This window comes from Neolamprologus multifasciatus, chromosome 10, assembly GCF_963576455.1.
Source record: "Neolamprologus multifasciatus chromosome 10, fNeoMul1.2, whole genome shotgun sequence".
In the NCBI taxonomy this organism is placed as follows: Eukaryota; Metazoa; Chordata; class Actinopteri; order Cichliformes; family Cichlidae; genus Neolamprologus; species Neolamprologus multifasciatus.
Window position 1 is genome coordinate 22,013,456 of NC_140448.1, and position 26,468 is coordinate 22,039,923.

The 26,468-nt window shown below is 37.9% G+C and overlaps 2 protein-coding genes across 2 annotated transcripts in view; one reads left to right on the forward strand and one right to left on the reverse strand.

Annotated features, from left to right (window-relative positions):
- The window catches only part of sh3pxd2b (SH3 and PX domains 2B), a 35,054-nt gene extending 31,335 nt beyond the window's left edge, over window positions 1–3,719 (forward strand). Inside the window, 1 exon segment of the mRNA XM_085174662.1 lies at window positions 2–3,719. Within this exon segment, the coding sequence (XP_085030788.1) occupies window positions 2–342 (341 nt within the window). The 3' untranslated portion in view covers window positions 343–3,719.
- The window catches only part of stk10 (serine/threonine kinase 10), a 40,915-nt gene continuing 14,882 nt past the window's right edge, over window positions 436–26,468 (reverse strand). The window contains exons 3-20 of the mRNA XM_085174661.1: window positions 25,746–25,794; window positions 25,012–25,161; window positions 22,040–22,112; window positions 21,039–21,233; window positions 20,400–20,481; window positions 15,684–15,818; window positions 12,911–13,264; window positions 12,416–12,814; window positions 9,359–9,483; window positions 8,478–8,601; window positions 7,134–7,313; window positions 6,800–6,892; window positions 6,183–6,312; window positions 5,923–6,047; window positions 5,613–5,801; window positions 5,406–5,531; window positions 5,154–5,267; window positions 436–4,779 (exon numbers count right to left, since the gene is read on the reverse strand). Coding sequence (XP_085030787.1) covers window positions 4,639–4,779; window positions 5,154–5,267; window positions 5,406–5,531; window positions 5,613–5,801; window positions 5,923–6,047; window positions 6,183–6,312; window positions 6,800–6,892; window positions 7,134–7,313; window positions 8,478–8,601; window positions 9,359–9,483; window positions 12,416–12,814; window positions 12,911–13,264; window positions 15,684–15,818; window positions 20,400–20,481; window positions 21,039–21,233; window positions 22,040–22,112; window positions 25,012–25,161; window positions 25,746–25,794 — 2,784 coding nt within the window. The 3' untranslated portion in view covers window positions 436–4,638. The remainder of the gene's footprint in view (window positions 4,780–5,153; window positions 5,268–5,405; window positions 5,532–5,612; window positions 5,802–5,922; window positions 6,048–6,182; window positions 6,313–6,799; window positions 6,893–7,133; window positions 7,314–8,477; window positions 8,602–9,358; window positions 9,484–12,415; window positions 12,815–12,910; window positions 13,265–15,683; window positions 15,819–20,399; window positions 20,482–21,038; window positions 21,234–22,039; window positions 22,113–25,011; window positions 25,162–25,745; window positions 25,795–26,468) is intronic.

A 26,468-nucleotide genomic window follows, 5' to 3' on the forward strand; every position in this document is an offset into this window, starting at 1 on the left:
AGTCTCAGCAGACCACCTCCCCCAAAACCTAAAGGGTTTCAGGCACCAGCAAGCAAAGAGAAGGAAGAGCCCAAGGTGAATAAAGTCCCAATTCCTCCAAAGCCCCAGCTGAAGCCTGGGCCACCCAAGGATAGGCTTCCACCTTTACTCAAGGAGCCCAGCAAGGATGAGCTGTATCTTGCTGTGGCAGACTTTGAAGGGGATGAGCAAACATCCAGCTTCAAGGTGGGCACAGTGTTTGAGGTTCTGGAAAAAAACAGCAGTGGCTGGTGGTTCTGTAAAAACGTAGGAGAAGAAGTCGAGAGCTGGATCCCCTCGAATTACCTGAGCAAGAAACCTTAGGAAGTAAATGTGCTCGCACACATCGCCATATGAACATATAAGTAACTTAATGATCTAAATGAACAAGATCTCACTAATTTCTTGCTACTTAGCCTGTTTTTTTGTTGTTGTTTTTTTTAATTTTAAAGGTACATTTTTTATTGACACATTTTGTTTTGTTTCATTTTTATACAAATATTTTTACCCTACCAACTGAACCAGCAATAACACATGACCTTGTTGGGTTTTGAATGTTTACTTTTTTTGTTTTATGTCAACTATATATGAAATCTTAGGTTAAAAAAAAAGTATCTTGCTTTGCTGCCGTATGTTAGTCACCGTGTCGTCTCGCCATTTCTCGGGCTAGAAACTAGAAGAGCAGTAAATGTATCTACACCCTTGCCTTTTAATATATGGTGCCTCAATATATATTCGAAAGTGCTTCAGCGCTTATTAAAACGGTATGCAATGGTAGACGTAGTCCTTGTTGGAGTCTTGGAGTCATTTTACTATAAAATCAAGAATCGCATTATACATCGCAAGAGTGCAGAGTAGCCGTTTAAATTAACTCACTGGGGGAGTTCATTGACTACATCTGAACTTTCAAGCGCTAATAGTTGGTTATCTCTTTGCCCAGTGCTGTTTGTTACCTTGGAGATATATTAGCGTTTCCGTGTTGTATTGCTTTTATTCTGACTGCATAATTAATGTTGCAACGAATTGTAACAGATGTGCACTTTCAGTCATTTCAGCTGAAGTTTAAGGTTTGCACACACTGAAAGAAAGGGGAGAATGCCACGGTGCATTTAGTTTTCTAAGCCATTTTCAGACTGCTTTCTTTTTTTGTTGTTGTTGTTATCCTCACTGTAGCAAAGAGGCTATATTATCCAAACTGAGAAGGCAAGAAGGGTCTAATATATCAAAGTATTTTTAACATAACTGTTTCTCAGAGCCATCAGTGGGGTTTGCAAAATGTGAACGGCAGAGCACATCTGCCTATTTGACATAGCAATTGAATACCTACAGTCATTTGTGCAATGATTTACAGTATTGTAAATGTACAATCTGTTTGTAACCGAAGTGTGGTGCTCAGATAACAAAGTATGACCGTTGTCTAAGAATAATGTTTTACATTGACGCTTGACTGGTCTCAAGCATGGTCGGTGAAACAAATTATTTTTTATTGTACAGAAATGAGTCATATCTTAACTATTGTCACTTTTTTTTTGATGTTCCATCTATTTTATCCCCCTCTGGGCTGATCAAAGGGTTAGAAGAAGAAAGTTTCAAGAAGGTATTTGGTTGTTGATTTGGTTGATGATAGGATTTGCTCACTTATTGGGTAATTAAGGAAAGGTTTGGGGAAACAACTGGCTGGTAATCTAACAATTGGTCCATATCTCAAGTGTTTACAAAGTACCAATTGTCTGACACTAAAAAAATAAAATCTGTTCATAGTTATGGAGATAATTAGACAAGGCTGCAAGCTGTATAACACTAATTCTGTTCTGCTTGTAGTTGCTATAATGTTATACCATCTTCCAATCATACCAAAGTATGTTACCAACTTTAAAAAAAAATCCTAAAGTGAAATTGTGAGAAAGGACAGAGAAGTACAGTACAATGCAAGGCAAGTGTATAGGTGGATGGGGTTATTTCAGTATTGTAAACTGTTTACTTTTTTGCTATGTGTTTTCATTACAGTGTATCTGCTTTTGCTTTAAGTCAATAAAAGTTTTGTGATTTTCCACTTCAGATGCCCCACTGCTTCCACTCAGTGTTTAGAGTTTGATTTATTTGGGTTGTAGCTCCTTCAAAACTACTTAAATTCTTCGTTGCACAAATTCAACGAGGTATTGGAAACATTTCTCAGAGATTTTGATCTGTGTCGACATGGTAACATCAGTGATACTTCAGATTTGTCAGCTACACATCTGTGGTGATTGTCGAGGGATTTCCCTGTTCAAGAAACCCTCATCACTATGTGTCAGACAATATGGATCCATGATTGTGGTGTTTACACCAAGTTTTGCAGCATAATTGGGACTCCTTACAGCAGACAATATTCCTTCAATCTTCTAAATCTGTGTGAATTGTTGCCTCAGTTTTCTGTTCTCAGCTGGTGTGCTCTTCTGCTGTAAACCTATTTGTTTCAAGGTTACATGTCTGAGCTACTGTTGCTCTCCTATCAGCTCAAGGAGTCTGGCCATTCTCTCACCTCTGGCATCAGCTGGGCATTTTCTCCCAGAGTACTGCTGCTCACTGGACATTGTCTTCTGTCGACTCTGTAAACGCTAGAGATGGTTGCATGGGAGATTATATGCTACCATGTGATTGGCTAATTAAACATTTGGATTTACTAGCAATTGAACATTTGTATCCAATGAAGTGCGTGGTGAGTGTAACAAACTGCAATGTTCTCGCTTCACAATTCCTCCAGCTTTAGCACTGCTACGATGAATGACTGAATTTGCTATACTATCTAACATAAGTTACATAAAAACATCCTGTATATAGTCACACTCCTGCTTTCTCATACGATCTTTGTTCTTTTAATAACCTTTCCTTGTGTGTGTTTATATATAGAGTTGACACTGGATTTTTAATCCCTTTAGTCTTTTTTAACCAACTGTTTAAAAAGATTATATCAGCTGACAGTCTTGATGTGTTTTCCAGTAGAACAGGTGGTATCATGTTACAAAGAATCTCCACAACAATCCAGCAATTATAAAATCTGCATTTATTTACAACAGTGGTTCCTTCTGAAAAATTTTTATTCATACAGTCCCTCCACACAAATAATGTTATGTAAACTAAGGCAGAGAGTCAGAGATACAGAGCCAGTAAACAGTTAGAAAAGAATTGTAAATGTAAATACTTCTGATATAAGAGAGATTAAGCTGTACCTGATTGTGGACCTGATTCAGTGTAAATCTGCAGGCCAACTGCAGTTAGCTGATGCAAACTGCTCCAAAATAACCGCTCCTCACTCAAGAAATCATGATTTTGAGCTGCAAACTTGCTTTAAGTAGAAGATTAAACAAGCATCTTACAGCAGACTGAATTGTTGCACCCCCTTAAAATGATATGAAGAACTATTGTGTAAAAACCTAAATTATTGCTATTGAATACCTAAAAATTATAAAATGGTTAAATCACTCTTAACCAAAGGCTTTTATTCACCTCCCAAAAAAAGTTAACATATATATTTTTGGGTTTAAGCTCTTCATGTTATTCTCGCTCTCAGTGCAAAGGAAGACAAAGTTTAAGAAAAAATAAACCTCTGTAAGCTTAGCAAAAACATAATATTGCACATTGGTTAGCATTTACTGCATGTTGCATAACAATTCAAATTTAACTCCCCTCTATAACATCCTGGGGAAAAAAAAAAAAGCAAACAGCTCTGGCTTTGTCAGTTCCCATCCAGTGTGACTGATTTCTACAGTAATGATACAACAGAAAAAATAACTGAGCAATACTGGAAAAAACAAACAAACAACAAAACTTGTGTTCCCTTATTATTAACAACGAAATCTTAAAAGAAACCATCAAATTCAAATATACATTGCATTCAGCCTTATCCCTCATTTAAACACGAAAAAGATACAAAATCATATCCTTCATACCATGATTAAAGACAAAGTAAATCAAAAACTAAACTAGGGGTAAGCTGTATAATGTTCTTTGAGTAAAAATAAATAAAGGCAAACTTTGGCAGCAAGGCAAAGTAAGGCACAGAGAACAGGAAATTTAAAAAAAGAAGAGATTCAGTAAATCAATACATTTCTAGAGGAGTTTTTGGTCTTATTTGAAAGATAACCTTGAAAAATTAAGGTAAGCAAGTACTCATTTACTAGGTCGTTAATATTTATAGCATTCCTTGTTATCGTGGAAAAAATGATCTCTGGCCGGAATCTTTGGAAAATAACAAAAAAACCCTGTTGCCTAAGCATAAGGTGGTTTTTCTGAATATTTGATCATTAAAACAGATAATTTGGTATCTTCAGCTCACCCCAATAAATGGCCTTTGTATCACATTATTGAGAAATCTGAAGCATTCTTGAAAAGAAAAAGAAAGCAAACACTGTATGGGAGTAGATATTATGTTAGGGTGTCTAATGACGCACATCAGAACATGAATAAAGACAAATATTTACTAAAACAATAAAGAAACCTAATGGAAGGATCAGTATTCTGCCATTACTGGTAAAGCAAGAGGAAAAAAAAAAAAAAAAAGGCCAGCAGGCAATGGTACCAGTGGGTGTGTATACGTTAGTGGGCAGAAGATAATATTGTGTAATGTCACAGCATCTGTTCTCATGTGGTAGTCTCGTCTTGATACGGCATAAACTTGGAGACTCTGTTGGGAGAACTGGGGTTTGGACAGTCGGAACTCTCACTCATCCTGAAGAAAGCCTCCTGCTCCCTTTTCCTGGCGTTCAGCTCATCTTCAAGGGCCTGGGAATGTAAAATGCACAAGTTTACCTCACAATTGAATTTCATGGCTACAGCAAAAAATGTTTTAAGAATGAGCCTGGAACCAGAAAAGTGGAGCTCAGAATGAAAACACCCTATCAAAAATACCGTAACCATAAATGTTTTACAATTGTTTGCATTTATTACAACTTTAGTAAGAAAAAGGGGGCATTTTTTTAATCTTTATCTCAATTCACACCAAGCACATTTCAGTGTGTTTTTGATGAAAATTCCCAGTAAGTCTGCTCTTAAAAATATAGAAATTACTATGATGGTAGTATTTTGGGAGTATCTGAGCCACAAAATAGACTCCAATACATTGTTTGTGTAAGAAATTGTGAGTGGAGACAACATACCTTCCTTTTGGGCTTCTGCTGTTCCCTCCAGTCCTTCATCATATGGTTGTGTGACTCATCCAACATTTTGAGCCTCTGAGTCTCATTCTCAATCAACAGGTGACATTTTTCATTCTGCAGCAGAAAATGTGCTTGTTAAGCAATGTGGGCTAATTATTAAGCTCATTAAGTGTCCTCTATATTCTTGAAAAAAAAAAAAAAACACAAATAGATTTGTAATAAAAATGTTTTATTAAATTTGCCCTCATTCACCTGTAGCTGCAGCAGCTCTCTGATATTGCTTTCACACTGACCAGTCATCTCCCTCATCTGGTTCTCGTGCTTCTGCTGCTGATGCAGCCTCTCCGCCTTCTGCCGCTTCTCCTCCTGCTGAGAAAACTGGAGAGCCACGCATGGAGCAAGTTAATAAATAGTTAACTGAATGTGTGAATATGGAGTAAGAAAGCCCCTCTGTCTCACCAGTTTGATCCTCTCCTTGTCCTCTGCAGCACTGCCCGATGAGTTAATGCGAAGGCTCTTTTTGAACATGGTCATTCGAGTCTTTGACTCACTGCGCTGAATCTTAGGCAGTCGGCTCTTCTCCAGCTGCTGCTTAGTTTTCAGGATCTCAACCATTCGCTGATTGTAGCTCTGCATCTGTTCCTTTTCCTGCAGGAAAAAAACAACAACACAGAATTGGTTAACTTGATTTTGTCATGTAATCGTGATTTAGGTGTTACCAAATTGTGTGTGCAAACTTATTGTGGCAAGATGATATCCACTAGTGTACCTTCTCATGCTTTTTGAGAAGCTGATGCCTCTGGAGGAAGTACTGATCTTTCATCTGCTGCTTCACCAACTGATGTTTCTCGTAAAGGTTCTTCTGCTCCATGTCCCACATCGTATTTTCACGCTCTAATCAAATTTAAAAAGTTGACACTGAATGAAATCAAATGGTAACTACAGCAAGGATGGGATAAACGCAAAATGAAGAAAACAAATAAAGCTGAAATTTTTACTGTGATTCTGTTTGGTTTACAGATGTTGTACCTCTGATTAGGCTTTGCTTCTTGTTAAGGCAATCCCTCTCCAGGTCTGCAATCTCTCTCTTGTTGTTGGAAATAATATTCCTCAGTGTGATGTGCAGATAGTTTTTCTGAGCTACAAAGAATTTCTCTTCCTAAACAAAGGAGAAGGAGGAGAAATTGAGGAGTGGGTGAATAATCAAACAAAAATCAGCAGTTTCATGCAGGTGCCGTTTCCCTTCAAACAATCTACACATGCCAAGTACCAGAAGCCTGCAACCAACATAACTCAACTGAGAAGCATGCCATCAGTGTTTACATCTAGTCTCTTTCCTGGTAGATGTATACTTCTATTTGCAGTGATAAAGTTGGTAAATAGTTTGATAGCAAAAGAATAGTTCTTAGATATAGCAGCCATTTACCAGGTTCATTGTTTCTGAAAAAGGAGCTTTCTCCAGTGCATTCAACATATTTTTTATGATCATGTCACAATTGTAAATATTTCCAAAACTGAGCAACTTGCACCACCAAAACAATATAGACTGAAAAATAATACTAAATTTAAGAGTTTAAAAAAAATAAATTTGTTTTAACTGAGCTGTAATTATGCATCAAAATGGCACAAATGACTTAGCATCATACCTCTGACATCTTCATTTCTTGGAAGGAAATCATCTTCTGTTTTAAGGTTTCTTTACGCTGACTTCTGGGCAGCTTATCAACAGATTGTTTTACCTAAAAAGAAAATACACTTCAGTAATTAAACCTCAGACATCAGAACTTCAGAAAAGTATACAAAAATCAACACAGCTGTGCAGTCGTTGAGGCTGAGCACTGAAAGCTTTCTTTGACTTGCCCCCTTTCTTTATGTCCTATTGTGAATCAAATGGGCTTAAATAAACGCAAGAATATGTGAACTGATTACTGCTTATTTTGCTTAGGTGCACACACACACACACACACACACACACTTTACCTCCTTTTTCTTTAGTTTTACTTGGTCCAGGAATTTTTGATAGTCTCGTTCCTGTTCTGCTTTGATACGCCTGGTTTCTTCTTTCAGTTTAACTTTGTGTTCTTCCTCCATTTTCTCAATTGCCTGCTTCTGGTTCCTCTCCAGATTCTCCAGCTCTATATCAGAGTGCTTCTTCTTGGTCTAGGACACACCAACAGGAGATATGCATATTATAATTTTAGCTGACAGCAAACAAGGAAAAGGTTTCTAGTTCAGAAGTTTATTGCAACTGAAACCATCCCGATTTCAGAGTGTTTTGCATATTTGTCACACTTACATGTTTCAGATTGTCGAACCAATTTTAATATTAGATAAAGATAAGCCAAGTAAATACAAAATGCAGTTTTTAAATTATTTCATTCATTTATTAAGGGAGAAAAGTTATATAAACCTGCCTGGTCCTGTGTGAAAAAGTAAAAAAGTAATTGCCCTTTGACCTTCTTAAATCATGGATTAACTGTGATTAACCACATTTTTTGGAAAATACTCTGGACTGACGAGACAAAAGGTTCGAGTTCCATTACATCTGGCATAAAACCAACAAAGCATTTTACATCCTACCAACAGTAAAATGTGATTATAGTGTGACGGTCTGGGGCCGTTTTGCTGCCTCAGGACTTGGAAGACTTGCTGTGGTAAACAGAACCAGAATGAATTCTGCCGTTTACCAAAACATCCTGAAGGAGCATGTGTGGCCATCTGTTCGTGACCTCAAACTGAAGCACACTTGGGTTCTGCAGCAAAACAATGATCCAAAACACACCAGCAAGTCCACTTCTGAATGGCTTAGGAAAAACAAAAAGCCTGTTTTTCTTAAAGACTTTGGTGTGGTCTTGTCAAATTTCTGGCCTGAATCCGATTGAGATGCTGTGGCACGACCTTTAAAAGGAGGTTCATGCTCAAAAACCGCAATGTGGCTAAATTACAACAATTCTGCAAAGGTAATTACTCCACAGTGCTGTAAAAGACTCACTGCTAGTTATTGGAAATGCTTGATTTTTGTTGTTGCTGCTAAGGGTGGCTCAACCAGTTATTAGGTTTAGCAAACAATTACTTTTTTCCCCACACAGGGCCATGTAGGTTTGCATTTTTCCCCCCTTAATAATAAAACACCTTCATTTAGAAACTTAATTTTGTCCTTTCATGTGGTATATTTGTCTAATATTTAAATTTGTTTGATGACCTGAAACATTTAGGTGTGACAAAAATACATATGACCATAGAATTAATGCAACAACTGTCTGACTAAGTTTTAGCTAAAGACGAAAATGCTGTTGTTAAAGCTGTTAGAGTAATGTGACTCACATTCATCTCCTGGTCAAAACGTCTTTGTATTTGTTCCCTTTGTGTTTCCAGTTTGGCATTCAGAGCAGCCAGGGCTCGCTGCTCTTCCTTCTGCAACAGACGGAGCTCACGCAGCTCCTGCCGCCTACAAAAAAAAAAAATCGTATGTATGTATGTATATAGCTAAGGACACCTAAAATAAATGAAACTATGCCAGGTAAGATCTACTATAACTGGTAGCAAAATAACACAAGTGCTTAAATTACAGATTAGAACTATATCACAGGTTAGATCAGGCCATGGCAGCAGAAAAGTAATGAATAAGAGAGTAGAATAAATTGAGCTTCCTTATAATAAAAACAATGTTTATGCTGACAGACCACTAACAACACTCTGAATGGTGCAAACCCAATGGAAGCAAAAGAAAATGCAATTTTTGTTGAGCACCGACTTTCTGAAGATTATTTCACCAAAATTAACTAAGAATGATATCGTAATATTACTGCAGCCATAGGTGCAATATCATAGTCCCACCACTAGATGGCAGGAGTAAAACACAGGAACTCACTATGCTTCAAAGGAAGTACAGAAATCAGTTTCAAATGCCAAATACAGATCACCTGAACTTTGACTTAACCAATAAGTAATTTCAGAAATTAAATTTTCCTCTCAGACCAGAGACTAAATTAGACTTTTTCCAATAACAGTTCTAATCTCAAGGGACTAAAGTCCCAAAGAGCAGGATGACTTAAATAGTAAGAACTAAAACATAAAACAAAAATAAATAAATAAATCCCAATCCAGTGTTCACTGTGTCCTGAGAACACAAGAGTCCATGCCTCTCATTTAGAGCGAATGAAAAATGGCTTAGCTACCAGGGAATAATAAGATCACCCACATACCTGAGGAATCTCATCTCCTCATCCTTCTTCTCATCATCACTGATGATCTTGGAGGTGGTCACACTCACCTCCACACCGTCAACAACAAACTTTCTGGTCCGCCTCAGAGTCTTATCTGAAAAGTTCTGATAGGTAGACAAAAACAGAAAAGCCTGGTTTTAAACTCAGAATTTAACCTTTTTTCATGTACTTTGAGTTTAAATGCTGGGTTTTTTTTAGTAGTTAAAAGGTCAGTACTACCAGATTCTTTCACTTCCATAGCATAACTAGACTCTCGCAATAGACAGGTTTTCTTTTTTTTAACTTGTAAAATCTCTGTGCTTATATCAACCGCAATATAATTTAGTCACAGACTTGTTTTGTGATTCTTGTGTACTGTGACTGTAAGGAACTACAAAGACCCCAATATCGTCTCCCCCCAAATCTTGAGATCACTCACAGAAACTATTTTCATGCAAATTCCTACGAATTAACTTCAAATATTTCAAATGTGTCAAGGTTTATCTGTAGTGTAGTCTTTATCTGTTAAAGGAGAGGCTGAGTAAGTATGTATGACAGTGTGTATGTTTACATGGCACTAATATCCTGTAAGGCAGGTTCTACTGTAACAAGAAGCAAGATGCTGATCTGTTAGCATAATGGAGAACGCCATGGAGGTAGTAACAACACCGTATACCAAATATGGCACCATGTGACTTGACTTCTCAACCTTCTTCAACAAGAATACTGGTTAAAAGCCTTCTTTATCCAGACTTGTGGATCTTCACATTGTCTGAAAGGACATTTCTAGACATTCGCCCACAGAGCAGATGACCTTTTTCTTAGCCAACAAAGGTTTGTTCAAGTTTGCTCTAGCTCAAAAAGCACAAATCAGGCAGTTCAACCAAACAATGTGCGATGATGTAAACACACATTTCCTTTCAGTCAGTGCATGAGCCATAGCATATTGTAATTGCAATGCAAAACTGTCACGGTTAACTGGAGCATGTGTAACTGAGGAGTTACGCCTTCTTTGTCCCCTGTCCAAGTCATCCTCCAGGGACAATATTTGCAAAATGATATGACAGGGTTTACTCAGCAAACACTGGGAAGTTCTGAATGTCGTCACTTCCTGGTGTATAAATAGTTCATATATAATGAAGAGGAGAGGAGACCAGAGAACTAAAGAGAGCGTGAACGCAAGACAGAAGGTATGAATGATATGGTATGACAGTAAGAGAAAATCCCAATACTCTCAAAGTTATTTGTGCTTCAATTAAAATAAAAATGAATACAAAACTAAAACAAAAAGCTAATGACAGTTTTGCTTTCACTGTTACACAGTGAATAAGAAGTTATCTCAACTCTTCCTCTGAGAATGATACAGATCTGCCTTGAAATTTAAAAAAAAGAATGATTTTATTACAAAAAGTAAATGAGAATTATTTTATGTATACAATTAAGTTTGTTTTATCTTTTACTGTAACAGGGACTTTCTTGCAGTTATGGATGTCTTGTTTGAAGTACTTGTCTTAGATGTAGGCGAGCAGTTTGGGTTTTTTTGTATTTGTCGGCTTATTTCTGGTCTTTTCTCCATTTTGTTCGAAGAAAACAAAACATTTGGCTGAAGATTTTAAAAAAGAAAAAAAGAGTAAATATATTAGGACAGAAGGACCCTAGGAAGGTGTTCCCCACTCAGAGGCAATTATTTTGGTTTGCACAAACTGCTGTTCGCCATAACAAAGCTTCCCCATGAAGCCAACACAGCTGAGCAAACACGCTCCATACGAATTTGTGCGAGGCTCCTGTCATAGCTGGCAGCTACCGGATGCTAATGTCGCACTGCTGAGTACTGTTGAATCATTTTCTGTGTAACGGACACAATGACGATGACAATAAGTCTATGTGCTTGTGTGTTCTGGTGTGTTATTAAGCACACATTGACACCAAGATGAAAAGATATATATTCATCACTCTGCAGTTCAGCTGTGGCGTTTATGTTTGAGGTCATCTGTGACTGTGCTGACTCCCTGTCGCTCTTCATTCACACAAAAACAAAAAGAGTAAACAAACAAAAGAAAAAACACATGTAGCTCTCACACACACCCCATGGATTTATAAGTGCATGTGCACACTGATGTTTGCACTCATTCTCTCATGCGGAAACATAGAAATCATATTAAAAAACAAAAAAAACCAACAAGAAAATAATAAAAAGAAAAAAGCTTACAGGCGACTCGCCTGGTAAATAATCTATTATTTAAAAAAAACCCTGCTGACATGTCGAACAGCCATGACTCCACGCCCAGTTAATAGGATTTTAATCATGGTCAGTCCATAAGCCTCCAGAAGCAACTCACTGACAATGGGCTGCATAGAAATTTCCACTCACAATAGTGAATGCTGAACTGTGCCCACACAAAGGCCACCACTGGTCTAGATGAACTGAAAGTGTTGCATATTTGGCTTCTCTTTCCCAACGTCTAGCCTCCCAATCATCTCGCTTACAAGAACTGTCAGACATGGATTTGGTGATTCTTAAGCAGAGATAACCTGTCCTAAGTGGGTTTGCAAAAATATTCTTTTTCAAGCTGGTAAATCAAATAAATAGTCATTTTGGAGATGCCCCAATATGCTTTGTCACCAATTCAGTCCAAACTTGAGAAATAAATCCCAGAAAACCTCACAGTCAATAAAAAAAGTTACTTAAGTCCTCATGAATATAAAACTTTGGGTTTCCCTAAGTGCAATGTGCGTGCAAACCTAATGGGAGACAGGCAATATTCTGTTTCAAACTCCCACACCCTACAACAACACAATGCTGTTTCAGTTCCGCTATGAGTGCAAAGAAACACTTCTTTTTTCCCCCCCAGGAGGGGTTTTCCTACAGAGCTGCCCTCTGTACATCTTTAACACTTGAGCACTGGTTTTGCCATAAAGATATGTTCTGCAAAAACACTTTAGAGAATGAGGGATCTATCTTCTCTGACCATTCCTTTCTGGCATTTTAAAAAGTTTGAGTAAATGAATCATGTGAATTCCTTTAAGTACAGAAAGCTTTGATCTGTGTTGGCTCACCCGTGCACTAATGGATGTGTTCTCCCTGTGGACGGACAAATCCATGCTCTCAGATGCCATGCTGCCTGAATAGGACAACCGCTCAATAATCCCTCCATTGAGATAAGATGAACCAGGGTCAGCGTTTGCTCCCATTGGTTTCTTCTCAGGGGAATCCTCTATTAGGCTGCCGTTTGCTACCTGGGTGGGAGCAGAGGAGGATGCAGGCGAAGGTACAGGAATCGAAACACCACTTGAAGTTGGCAATTCTCCATTAGCTGGGATCTTGGGGACCTCTGGTTCTGTTGAACCCGTGAAGTTTATCGTACGGTCCTCAGATCTATCAGATCTCTCAGATTCCTCAGGTTCCATATCAAAGAGAGATGGTGGCTGTTCTGTCTCTGGGGTGTCTCCGGCAACCTAGAACAATGATTTTAGTATTAATACTATAAATAAATAAATAAATAAATTCAACTTCATAAATATACATGAGCAGAACAACTTTCAAAAAAATACCTTTTCCTCCTCAAGTGAGGGTGTACTCTTCCCATCCTCAATACCAGAGTCTGAGAAGGTAGTCTTGGTTGAGGACTCACTCTCAGATTTCTCAGACTCTGATTTTTCAAGGATTTCACCCATTTTGTCTCCCACCTCATCTGGATCTTTCTTATGGAGATTCTGCCGTGGCAGGGGTACAGGGACTGCCATGGTGGAGCCTGGCTCTTCCTCTGTTGATGTGTCTGGCTGGTTCAGCTTCCTGGGGAATGGTAATGGTGCAGGTGAAGGTGGTGTGGTAGGGCTTGGGGTGTCCGGGGGCTGGTCACCTTCCAAACTGGTCTGACTAGTCTGGCATGGCTCCTTGGCTGAGGACTAAAGGAACAGAGAAGTGCTGTTAGGCACTGGTGTGACAAAACATTTCATGTTCGTAAGACATTAAGTCATGGGTGGTCTCCAAAATGTTAATGTTTTCAACCTTTGCTTCTGGTCCAAACACTAATGGGGAAAAAAAACAAACATTCAGGCCGTCCACCTTTTTGCTAAGGAACTTTAATCTTTGCTTTAGTATGAATGCAGTCATTCCTGTTTTATACTTGCACATTGCTACTTTTAATTATGGCTTAGCTTAGATAGCTATCTAATCTGCAATGGCGAGGTAATAATTACAGAGGTGAAAAACCTGCGTAAGTCAGGACAGACTGCCAGGACCTGAGAGTTAATGGCATTATCATTGCTATTATGAAAAGTCTTGATGTGAAATAAATCAGTGTGCACTCTTTCATTTTTGCATACAGCAGTGCGTTAAATGTATTTTATTATGCAGACAAAGCTGCACTTTACAGTGTCAAAAGTATGTGAAACACCTGCAAATATGCTGCAAAACCAAAGCCCAAGACTAACAATCTTAGATAAATTATATTACTGCAGTTAGCATGTATACAGGTAAGGGAATCACATCTCAGAAGCACCCTATCAAATCAGACTAGGAAAGAATTAACTGATTATGCAGCTCAAAGAAAGCAAAAAACAAACAAACAAAAAAGCCAATCATTTAAATGATATAAATTTTTTTTTTTTTAAAAGAAAATTGTCATGCAACACTCTAAACATTAACCAGAAATAACGTAATGTTTATGTGCAAAAAGATGATATTGCACAACTATGTATAACTGCACAGTCATATCTCAGACATGTGAGACAAGAATTCTACATATGTGCACATCTCTAATCAGCTGCTCTGTATCAAGAACAGTCTCTTCTCCCTCAGGTAAAAAAAACAAAACAAAAACCTGTCTTGATGATTCACAGCTTCACCAATGTCTCAGCAAACATCACTTTCTCACTTTGTGAGATATATATAGAAAAAGAGAAACTGTCTGGTTACTGCTTGTTTTGAAGTCAGCAATTTGTTACTGTATGTGTGAAAATGTTCCTGCCTGCAAATGAGAGGGAGCTTTATTTGTGCTTTCTAAATAGATATAATAAAATAACTAATGGTGTTCTGGTGTCATACACAGAGAAATAATAACACAAAGTAAGATTTTATGCAAACCATCTTGTTCAAGTACCATGAAATGTGGACCAGTGTACTTTGGCAGCATTTAAAGGGTGGTCACACAGATCATTGATTTGATTTAGTTACTTTATATAAAGATAACTGATTCATCACACCTGCTTTTAAATAATAACTTTCCTTTCAATGATTAATGTACAACAAGGTGCATAAAGAAGACCTCCTACAGAAAGCTATTCCAAATACCTGTCCAGCTAAGACCTACACTGTTCAATTGTCTAGATGAGAGTGTTTACTGTTTAACGCTTAAAAGCTGGCAGTTTATAAATTTCCACCATTTTCCACCAATTTGCACCATCAGTATACTAGAGTCACCCAAATAAAATAAAAAGACCCTTGAATGCCACAACATGTACAATAAGGAAGTACAATGTAAAAGGCCATTTGTCTTCATAGCGAAAGGACAAAAATGTATGAAAACATTTGTCTGATTACAGCATTTGTAAGAGTATTTCAAGGATCCTATAAAGACATGCTATTGCTATGTAGAAATCCCCATGTTTTTGATTAAGGGTCAGAGTATCTTGGCTGAACAATAAGCAACCTAAAATAATTTACTCCTTTAGGGATTATGAGGCAATAGCTGTTTCTACAGGCCAAAAGCAGCACCTATATTTAACCATGTGTGGGTGAATGCCTGTGTTCCGTCTTCTGTTCCTTTGTTTGTGCTCAGGGCAGGCAGCAAACTGCACTTTCATCCTATGTTACTGTCTAATCTCCAGTTCTTTGTGAATTCATGAATGACTTCAGTGGAATAAACCATCAATCCTTCTGCAGAAAGGCTATATTTAGCAAAATATGCAAAATATAAGAGGAGGTCAACGAGTCAGGACTACAAACGTGAGGCTGTGTGGTTAAGAAGGAACCTACGTGCTGGGAACACATGCAGGTAAATGCACGCCTTTTTGTCATTATGTGTGCAAGTTGCAACTTAATTACACAGTCTGGACACTGAAATTAAGGGTAATTTCCATCTCACTGTGTGGTCTGACAGGAAAATGAGAAACATCACAGAAATGCATTTACTTGTAAAGTCAATACCACTTCTACGTCAAAATGCATCCACTTTCTGTGCCATTATTATGTTTTTAATTTAAATCACAACATTAATAAATTAACCTATAAATTAAACCAATTGAATGGAAGAGCATGGACTGCCCACTCTTGTTTTTGAAACACCAAAATAAAAAGGACAATGATAATGAACAGGTTTGGTACCACAGTAAGGTCCATGCCCTCGTCTTCCTCTCCTTCCTCTCTATTGTCTTCGATTTCCTCCATGACTTCAGCCTTGACCTCAGCCACCAGCTCTCTCAGCGGACGGTTGGTCGTCACCGATTTCACAAAAGGGTGCTGTAGATAGAAGAGACAGTTATTAAGGCTGATCAGAAATTTATTTTAGGGATAAACACTAAACACTATAAACACTACGCATTTAGTTATTGCCTAAGAGTGAGGCTGACTAAAAGGCTTACAACCATGAAGCAATATTTGCACAAAACACAAGAACAGTATTTTCCACAGGTTTAAATAATTAGCAGATGACACCACTGATGAATGTTGCAGAATTCTGCAACATCTCAACTTTCAATGATATCAATTTCTTTTCAAATAATCTGTAAAACTTTAAAATACAAAATGATGGATCGAGAGAAAAAATTCTGGTGCTTAAAAACGATACACTAAACAGAGGTAACAAACCGGAGGAGAAGACAAGACAACATACTTTCACTGCTGGGAAACTCTATCTGACACCGTAGTCAAAGGAGCTTGCAAAGAAAAGCGTCTGGACTTCTTTAAGTTACTTGAAGACGTTTCACCTCTCATCCGAGAGGCTTCTTCAGTTCTAAGGTCAAATGGGCCATCTGACCTCAGGAATTCGCATGATAAGGTGGGGCCAGGTTTCACAATGAACTCACCAGAAACTCTGGCTGATTGGGACCCACACCCAGTTCCACACCTTGGCTCAGGCGATTAGAGGATCATCAGGGGGTCCTTTTGTCCCTCTGTGGGGGGACACTCCCACCAGGTTTATATCTGGGACTCTCCACCATTTGACCTTAGAACTGAAGAAGCCTCTCGGATGAGAGGTGAAACGTCTTCAAGTAACTTAAAGAAGTCCAGACGCTTTTCTTTGCAAGCTCCTTTGACTACGATGACCTGGATGACTGAGAACCTTCACAGACATCTATCTGACACCTGCCAGTTCCTGCGCAGCATTAACAATGGGAAAATCACAATACAACTCTCCTCTTGAGGCAACAGTTTATTCTAACAGAATGCACCTAAAATAGCAACCCGTCTTCAACTCTACTATATCTAAAAAGAAAATGCATGTTTCCCCGTGCTTCAAGTAAGGCAATAAGAACACTGTAACAGGAATATAAAAAAGGCAAATTAAAAGTTGAGTGCTGCAAGGATAAAAAGCTGATCATCTATTATTTAGATGCTTTGCACTCCTGTGTAATTTAACTGGAACAGCTGACAAAGGGGAAAAGTCTGCAAGGGGTGCTGGACCATGAAGTGTGTAGAAGTCAGTGTGTGTTGTGAGCCTCCACAGTTGTAGGTTCAGGAGCTTGCTTGTCCTTGAGGACAGCATTAGGCTTGAGTTTTAAGCTTCTCCAATGACAAATAACAGTCAGCTATTGCCTAATGAGATGTACACAAACGAGTGCCATTTGACTATTTGTGAAGCAAAATATGAATGCATGGATAAGTTGTATGCTTAAATGCACAGTGTCTACATTTGGATGTCATGATTTATTCTATGTCAGCCCATTTTATGGCATCAATTGACAACATGAGGAACATAGGATAGAGTTTTTAAATCTCAAACTATTGCAGCACAGCCAGCCCTTTTTGATTTAGTGATTTTTGTAAGAAGAACATCAACATGACTGATGCAGCAATGCTATTTAATTAAAGACAAACTTCAACTGAAATGGCTCAGATTTCAGAAACCACACGGCCACTTCCTCTGTAATCAGCCAACAGATTTATCTTAAAGCCATGTAAACCTGTGAACAGTGTGGCAGTGGCAGTGAATGCTTCAATAATACTTCAGTTTGTCATGTTTGGTAGAGGCAGTGTTGCAATAAATGCACGTTTAAAAGTAAAAGGAGCTAAAATAAACTCAACTTCTGTTTCCACCATCTCAATTCGAAAATTGCAGAGAGACTTTTTGGAAATAAAATTTCAGACATGTTTTAGATTTACATTAAGCCTAAGCAAGGTGAAACATTGGAGAAAAGAGTGTTAATGTGAGAAGCACTACATTAGAAGTACTCCAATTCTGAGAGAAAATAAGGCATCTTATTCTTTAACATGTTACACATCCAGCAAGGTATTTAAGGCTGGGAACTGGCAACTAGTTTCATAATCAACTCAGGGTTGTTGCTTTCTAATTAAATTAGAGAACTATGAGAAATGTCCAGTTACAAATTCATGAAACCCACAGAAATATCAAAACATCTTTATATCAACTGCTTTAACTAAGAATCCAAAATTTCTGATTTAAAAATGTTTCTCAAATGTTGTATAAAGCCATAAAAATGACTTGAAATAAATTCAATTATGTCAATTATCTAATCATTGTTGCTTTAGTAAAGCTCTTTATTTCATTGAATGCCTACTGAAGATTATAAAAGATATTTTTCTCCCATTGCCATTGAATTTATATGAGGGATGAGTATGAGTAGCTAGTAACTAAAAAAGTAGGAGTAACTAGTAGCGTCAAGCACCTACAGCAGTAAACCTCTGAGAAATCTGCTTTAAGCTGTATAATCCAATAAATTATACCAGACCTCCCATACTCCAGGTAAACACATCCTCACTGAGGCAAAACACAGGGCAAAAAGACTAAGTGTTAGCACTGGTGCCTTGTTACACAGATATAGATGTGTATCAGTGGATAAATGCACCATTTTATAGGTTTCGCATTGCTTTAGACAGAGAGGGGGGAGATTTGGTGCGCATGGCTTTGTATGAAGATTAAATGTGCACAATATGGACCATTAGGTAACTAGAAGAGAAACCTGCAAAAAGGTCAGGTGTACATGCACAGGAATAAAAATAAAGTGTATGCTTTTGTCCCTCCATCTTTATGGACAGTTGTAGATCTTGAATGATGGAAATTCTTTAACTAGTTATAAAATTTTCATTTTTGAAGGAGGATTTGGCAGTTAAGACCGTTTTTAGGGTTAGGACTTTAAAAAGTTAAGTTAGGGGTAAGAATTTTACTGGGCAAGGTGCAATTTTGGTACTCAACTGACTTGACTTTTATTAACCCAAATTTAGTAATTTAGGACAGATTTCTGTCTCAAAGAAGTTGTTTGCAGAATTAGAAGATTACACTTTTGTTTAAGATATACTCTATTAAGTTTAGACAACCAAGATTAACTCAAAGTTCAAAATGTGCTACATTGTTCTACTTCAGAAATGTTTATATGCTTTCCAGGGCAGCTCTGCCAAAAACACCATAAAAACCCTGCACATGAGAAACTATGGGAGGAGACACTGGATTCAATATAATACTAGTCATCCAGACGGTCTCCCGGCCAGCCACACACCCACAGTGACTGATACTGTGTCATGTTTTTTTGTATACATTCCTTACAGCCGCATATGTGGGACAGACGCAGAGTAATTATGGCAAAAAAAGGGAAGAGGTTAAAAGATGTTTATAACCAATTCTTGTTTCCTGTGAAAAGCTTAGTGACAAAGACTTTGCAAAGCTTTATTTTTATATCCCTTATTTAGTCTATCCCGCACCAGGGATATTTTTTCTGACTTTTTTATTCACCTGTATTTTTCCACATCTGCTCACTTCACCCTGAAACCTGTAACATAAACTGATGGTAACTCCCGGCAAAGTGACATGATGCAACATCCATCACAAAGCCTCAATCTGACCACGCCCACAAGTGCCTACAGCTGTTAGGAGGCAGCGGACATGAAAAACATCTAAAACTTGCAGCACAGCACCAAAAACTGGGCCGCGCCTGTCTCTTTCCCTCCCCACTAGAGAACACATGGAGAATTCCCTGCAGGCCTGACTAGGGTTTTCATCTTTGCCTCGCTCTAATTGGCCAAAGGTGGCAAACTCAAGTTAATCCTGACACACCATTGGCTGAGAGCAGGAATGTAAATAGCTGGCAGTTCCTCAGCTATGGGATGCAGACAGGAAACTGTGGCTCTGAATTTTAATAGACATTGCTCTTGTTCTGTAATCCACACCCTGCTCATGGCTTTGCTCGTTCTACTGGCTCTGAAATCTAGAGTCTGATTGAAGCTCGTCTTTAGATATTTGCATTTCATTGCCACAACTTAGAATTACCATATGATGATGCCTTTAAAAATCAATCAAACAGCTGCTTAGAACCATGTCTGCCCAAGATCATATGTATAGTGAAGTCTATAAAGGTATCAAATAAGCTGATGATATGGTCAAAATATGGTCAGAATCTGGTCAGAATCTGAATTCTGTTTCTGAGAATAATGTCGAAAACATTTTTGTAGGGTAATATTTTTTTGAGGGTAGGGTGGGGTGGGGGCATTAGCGAAGAGGCCAAAGCTTCTTATTTCTTTTGTCCTTCTCATCTAAACCTTCAAGGATATTTTATGATAGTGTCTTTATTCAGGATCCTTTACCATTAGATTTTGGCTACTGCACATTTTCTACCTAATAATCTTTCACTTTTACACTATCAATTTCTTATAAAGCGTTTCATTTTCACCTGCATGCCTATGCCCGCCATGGAACACCAACCTGGCACAGATCACTGTATTCAGGTCTTAAAATAGAAGATTAAACTGACCTGTGTGCGTGTGTGTGTCAGTACAAGACAAAGACAGAGTACGATGTTCCATTGTATGTCAAAGTGCAGCACTGTATAATATTCACTACTATTCAGTTACACACAGCATCAAGCCTACCTCCAACATTTGAGCTGCAGTTGGGCGAGTCTCTGGGTTTTTATCCAAACATTTCCGCAGGAAGTCATTAAATGCCTGTGACCTTGAGTAAATAAAAGAGAAAAGAAGAAGTGAAGTGAAGAAGTGAAGAAACAGTTAAAACAAAAAAATAATGTAAAAGTAACATTTCCAACCATTTTAGACCATCTTTGTACACAGCTTTGTTGTGCGAAAAAAAAAAAAAAAAAAGGTCTCAGCAGGAACAATGAATCAGCGGCCCTTTCTAAATCTCCCTCTACCTGATAACTTCACTTTCACATATAGTTTGGCACTCATTTAAGTGCAGCCTCTGCTGGAAAATGGTTGGCAGGTGGAAAAAGGGAAGGACAATTTGATGCATGACTGTCTAGAGCAGATTACAGTATACCAAGTGTGCAAAGTACTTGAAGGTGATTGAAATTAAATGACTTGTTGAAATCTAGACAGGGAAATAAAGTCCCCGTTGACTCCACTTGCCATTTTCTATCTTGTAGCTTATGAATCATGGAGGCAGGTTTCAAACTCCCCACTTTCTGGTTAACAAATTCCTCTTCGCAGCCTGTACATATTATGCTAGACAGTTGCAGGCCAAATGTGCAACAGCTGAATTCAGATTCTCACCATTTTTTTGGCTGCTCCAGGCTAGGAGGCTCAGACTTTGCGATCTTTAATAGCACCCTCATGGGATTGAGCTCGTGGTGTGGGGGTTCAATCTGCGCAAGCTCGATCAGAGTGATTCCCAAAGACCAGATGTCGGCCTTGTAGTCATATGGTGCATCCTTCATTGTCTCACACATGACCACCTCTGGAGCCATCCTGAGACAGATAAATAAGGTTAAACATTAAAGACTGTGGCATGCAAACTCCTCCACAAACGCACCACATGGTTCAGCACATAAATACTCTGTTTACTAAAAACATGCAGCTCCCCATGGGTTAAAAAAAGAATTAAAAAAAACAACAAGTAAAGAATCTAAAATAACCATCAAGATGTAATTAAGTAATAACACATACATAAATGTAATATAAATAAGATACAAATTTTGACGTGTAGTGTAGTCAAAAAAGTAGCATTTTAGATTTTTGGAAGTTTTTTTCCCCTGATCTGATCAGGACTGTGCACAGTTATGATTTAATTGAGCTGGGATGGTGGGGATGAATGATAACCTGTTCTAGTAAATGTTTAACTGTCATATTGGTATAAAGGAAGGCTCAATGGAACAAGGTTCACTGGGAATCATTTCTAATTTGGAGGAGCACTATTTGACAAGAATGAAGGACTGTAATGAATACTGAGTGTATGCACAGTATCATTTTCTCTCAGGTATTAAGTGCTGTGAGCAGTCAAAAAGGGTTGACCCACCAATTTTAAAGTTCATAGATGATATCTTCACAAGTGCTATGTATATGAATTATATTAAAGTAAACATTTAATATAGTCATTTTGCATAACAGTAATAGATTTACAGATAATGTTGCAAATCAGGGAGCAAGATTGTTATATGATAATATGGGATTTAGAAAAAGTAGAGTGTAATTTATATAGTCATTGAAGGCATTAAATGTAGCGTAACTAAGCCAACCCCCCGCCCCAGTGTTGCTGACTGAAACTGTAAACTTACCAGTATGGTGTTCCAATGAAAGAATCTCTTCTTTGTAACGTTTTGGTATTTTTTGCAGACACACCAAAGTCAGCTGCATGAAAAAAAGAGAAACGAAAAGTCACATGATGGAGGAAAGATGTTCACTAGCATTTCACAGAAGGAGGGAATGAAACAAATTCAAAAACTACCGGCTTTTTTTTCCTTCTCAAAACCACGCCCATGAGGTAGACAAATACTTTTTAGCTTGTAAAGCCATCCTGACTGTGTGATCTTTGGAGTTACAAATCCAGAAACAGTAAATTTATAGCAGTCCTGTTTCCTTAAAAAAGTTGCCAGATTTCCAGATTACAGGGGTCTTGTTTTCACTTTAGTTTTTTCCTCCCGCCTGTCAGAAGGAATATCATGTGTACCATGCCGGCGTTAGAGAAGTGCTTGGCAGTAGCACTTAGTTTTTGCACACAAGGCAGCAGGGTCACATCTTCAATTACAAACTGGCATGTTCTATTATGGGTTCTTAAATGACTTTTGGTTTTGTAGACTACAATTCAAAATCTTTGGCTTCACTGTCAAATGCATCACTTGAAACAGTCTGAACTTTTGCAGCAATGATTTCTACATCTCAGAGACACTGAAATTAAGCAGTCCTTTTATTTTACATTGAATAAGAGTTAACACTATATTTTTGGTAAAAACAGCAAAAAACTGATTAAATAGTTGTTCATTACCTACAACAGGGCTCTCATTATGTTCTACACTTCCAAGAACTAGTGCACAATAGCAGGTTTTAGCAGGAGAACAGAAGTAATGTTAGTGGCAACCTCTATGCTTTTATCTTTTACCACTTCAATTATGCCCATTAGTCAGAGTTTATACTCATCAAATTCGAGGGTCTTAGTGTCAGAAGCTGCTTGCTGCCTCTTGAAGCCAATTTCTGAGTTTTTCCTTTGTTCCCGCTGCCGCATGTCTACTACATTAGGGTCCAAGATTAACATCACTAGTTCAGTATTCGACAAAATATGTAATATGCTCATTTTCCATTACAGTGCTGAACAATGTTTTCTTTGCATAACATTTTGATAGCAAAATGAAGTAGACCATTGACTTTAGAATTTATTATGACCCAAATAATTGTTACATGAGATCACATTGACCTTTAAACGTCAAATTCTAATCAGTTGATCTCTGGGTCTAAGCCTATTTTAAAGACACGTCTCAAGGATTTCCTGATGAGAATAAAATTACAAAATTGTGATGGGAGACAGATGTAATCACTGACTCACTAGCCCTCACTGTTCACAGGTTATCATCATCATCAAAAACTGAATTGAAATCCACTGAGAACGACAAATGTGACGTTGTGTTTGAGAAAAATCTGTGTGAAGGTCATCACTGTAGCAAGTCTCTTTAAATTCTGACCAGTACTGTAGGGAGTTGTAGCGATTCTTGTGAATTGACGGACAGGCGATGGATACAATAACATGGCATAACCGGATTGGCAAATCGTATAGGCTAAAAATAATGTTTCCTTCATGACGATAGCAGGAAGGCATGATACCTCTGATCCAATATTCATTTGCTTTTGTTTTTATCGTTACCTGGATACAGCAAAAGGAATTATGAGCAATTTTTTTTGCCATCATCAACAATTCTTGGCACTGGTCACAACTGCTGTAAATAAGTTCATAAAAGTCATTAAAGACTTTTTTTAATCCAAAAAAAAAAAAAAAAAAAAAAAAGAACTGCAGGAGTGCTGCATGAAGATCAGACATTTTAGCTGACCTCAAAGATAGTTTAATTGCTGTCTTGTTTGAATTAACATGTATTTAGATAAGTTTGAAGACTGTAAATGAGTCCATGTCATGACATAATGGGTTTACAGAGGCAACTCCCAATAATTATAGGCAACTGTGGTGGAGCTGGAGAAGAATGTAAGCAGTAAAGATTCTTGGCATGCAGCTTAATGAGCACAGTTTTTGACAAAAATGTGTCATATGAGTTTTTCTTTTTTTTTGTCTTAGCTCAGTAAAAATTATCAGAGAGCCAATCAGAGTAAATAAGATAAAACATCACGCCACAAACAGTTATCTAAAGTTTCATATCTGAGGATCCTAAATGTTATGCAAATTTTTAGCGTCATTTGTTATTGTTTTTTTTCGTTAACTCTGTTTTCCTGGGTCTTTTCACGTGTGTTATGACTAAATCTTCTTTTTTTCGGTACCGGTACTAGTTTTATTTTGTTGTATTTATCCGCGACACCTTAAAGGCCAGTCCGTGAAAATATTGTCGGGCACAAACCGGTCCTTGGCGCAAAAACGGTTGAGGACCACTGATTTAGACAATTCAGCACTTGCTTATCTGGCACTTAGACAAAGCACTACACTAGAACACCACACTTCAATCTAAAACAAACTAGAGTATGGATCCAACTTTTGTCATCCAGCCATAAAATTTGAAGAATGTGAGGAACGCTTCAAAAAGCCAATAAATGAATAAAAATATGCAATGTTCTCAGATCACAGTTTTCCCACACAGCGCTTGCGATTCTCTGACAGCAGCAAAGGAGGAGTGCAGGACCTCTTACTGTGCATGTTATGTATGGCATGCATTTATGTCAAAGAAACAATGAACCTAAAGATTAGCCAAGACCCCAGAAATAACCTTCAATGAGCAATGTGAATGATACATTAATCTGGGAATTACTCCCACAATAATTAATTTAGCAGTAAAATGCAACAGTTGCAATTCACAAATGTTTTTTAAGAGGTTAAAAAACTGCTCTCGAGTCAAATAAGAAAAGCAACCAATACTTTGTATTAGTCTGTACTATATTTTCTGCCTGAATATCAAATAAAATATGAGTTTTCAAGAAGTACTGCAGTTTTCTGACTGTTCATACAAATGTGGTTGCAAAAACAAAACATCATTTTGTCCACCTTGATAAAATAAATATAATAAAAAAAAATGATCAATGCATTAAACTAAACACTTACCCAGTTTGATGTCACCATCCAGCATTAGGAGGATGTTACCAGCCTTCAGGTCTCTGTGGATGATCTTCAATCCATGGAGGTAGTCTAGCGCCTCCAACATCTGGCGACAAACTACCTGAATCTGTGGCTCTGTCAGCCCCCGATCCAACTCTGATATAGGCAGGAGAGGAGGAGAGGTTAGAGCAACAGAGACGGAACACTGCATACTTGTAATTCATACAATCATGGCAAAATAAAGAGTGCAGAACTACCGTGTGAGCTCAATGAGAAAAAAAAACACTAAACCCACCATAGCAGATCAGATAGTATTACCCGATAAGTAATCCCAGATTAGAAAAACCTTCACACATCCAAGATAATCCTGCCCTGTAGACTTCGTTTCATCTCTGTCTGTGTTTGGTTAGCTGCAGATGGGGTGCAGGCAGTTACGAGGATGTGGATTACCCAGTGAAAACACCAGGGGGATTTCCCACACAGGAGGACTCCACTATGTCTGACTGTTTCAAGGCTTCAAGGTCAAATTAATAAGGCTGTAGTATGATGCTGTTTTTCAGGATTTTCTGCCTGATAAATTTGAGATTTTTAAATACATATACGGTCATGAAAGCTAAGAACTACTTTTGACTTAAAAAAAAAAGATAAAAAAATAAAAACACTCCCTGACGTTTGGAAACCAACTGTTGCTGTAAAGGAAAAAGATTTTTAAATGAAAATACAGAGACAGAATGGCCTACCTAGCATGGCGGCATCCACAGCGCCTCCAGGGCAGAACTCAATCATGATCTGGGGGGAGGAGAGAAACTGATGTTAAACTTAACCCAGGAATTATAAGTAATAAAACTGACAGCTGAAAAACTGTCAGTGAAAGTCTGTGTTTCATGAGTTTGAACTTAGCTGTTGATGAAGCTTTTAATGTGTCTGTGATAGCAGAGACATCAATATACTTTAAGATGAAGGATTTTCAGTGGCACATAAAAGCAGAAAATCTAAATTTATATCAGAAGTGTGTCCTTCCTGTTAAATTATGTCATCACTACCTGTAGAGAAAAACTGCCAAACACACATCAGTTCAGCAGTAAAGTAAAAGCAAAGGCAGATGGAGGAGGTAAAAACTGAAGACGTTTCCTAAATGGAGTCTTATTAGCCATGTCCTCAAACACACCTATTAGAAAACAATAGTAAGATTGAACTTCTTTCACAGCACATACTGCATTTATAATTATGTTTTGAACTCTTGGTACTACGAAGCATACCTGCTGTGTGATCTCATTTTTTTTTTTTTTTTACAATCATCAGTCTGTCAAAGCATCAGCCAGGCGCTGGACAAGGCGTGGAGTTTCAGCCCAGACAAACCCGCACAATGAATGACAAATACCAAAAGGTGAAACCACACCATTGCACGTCTGACGGTATGAAACTATGCATACCTCTGTGTACACGCGGTCACGTGAAGGCGC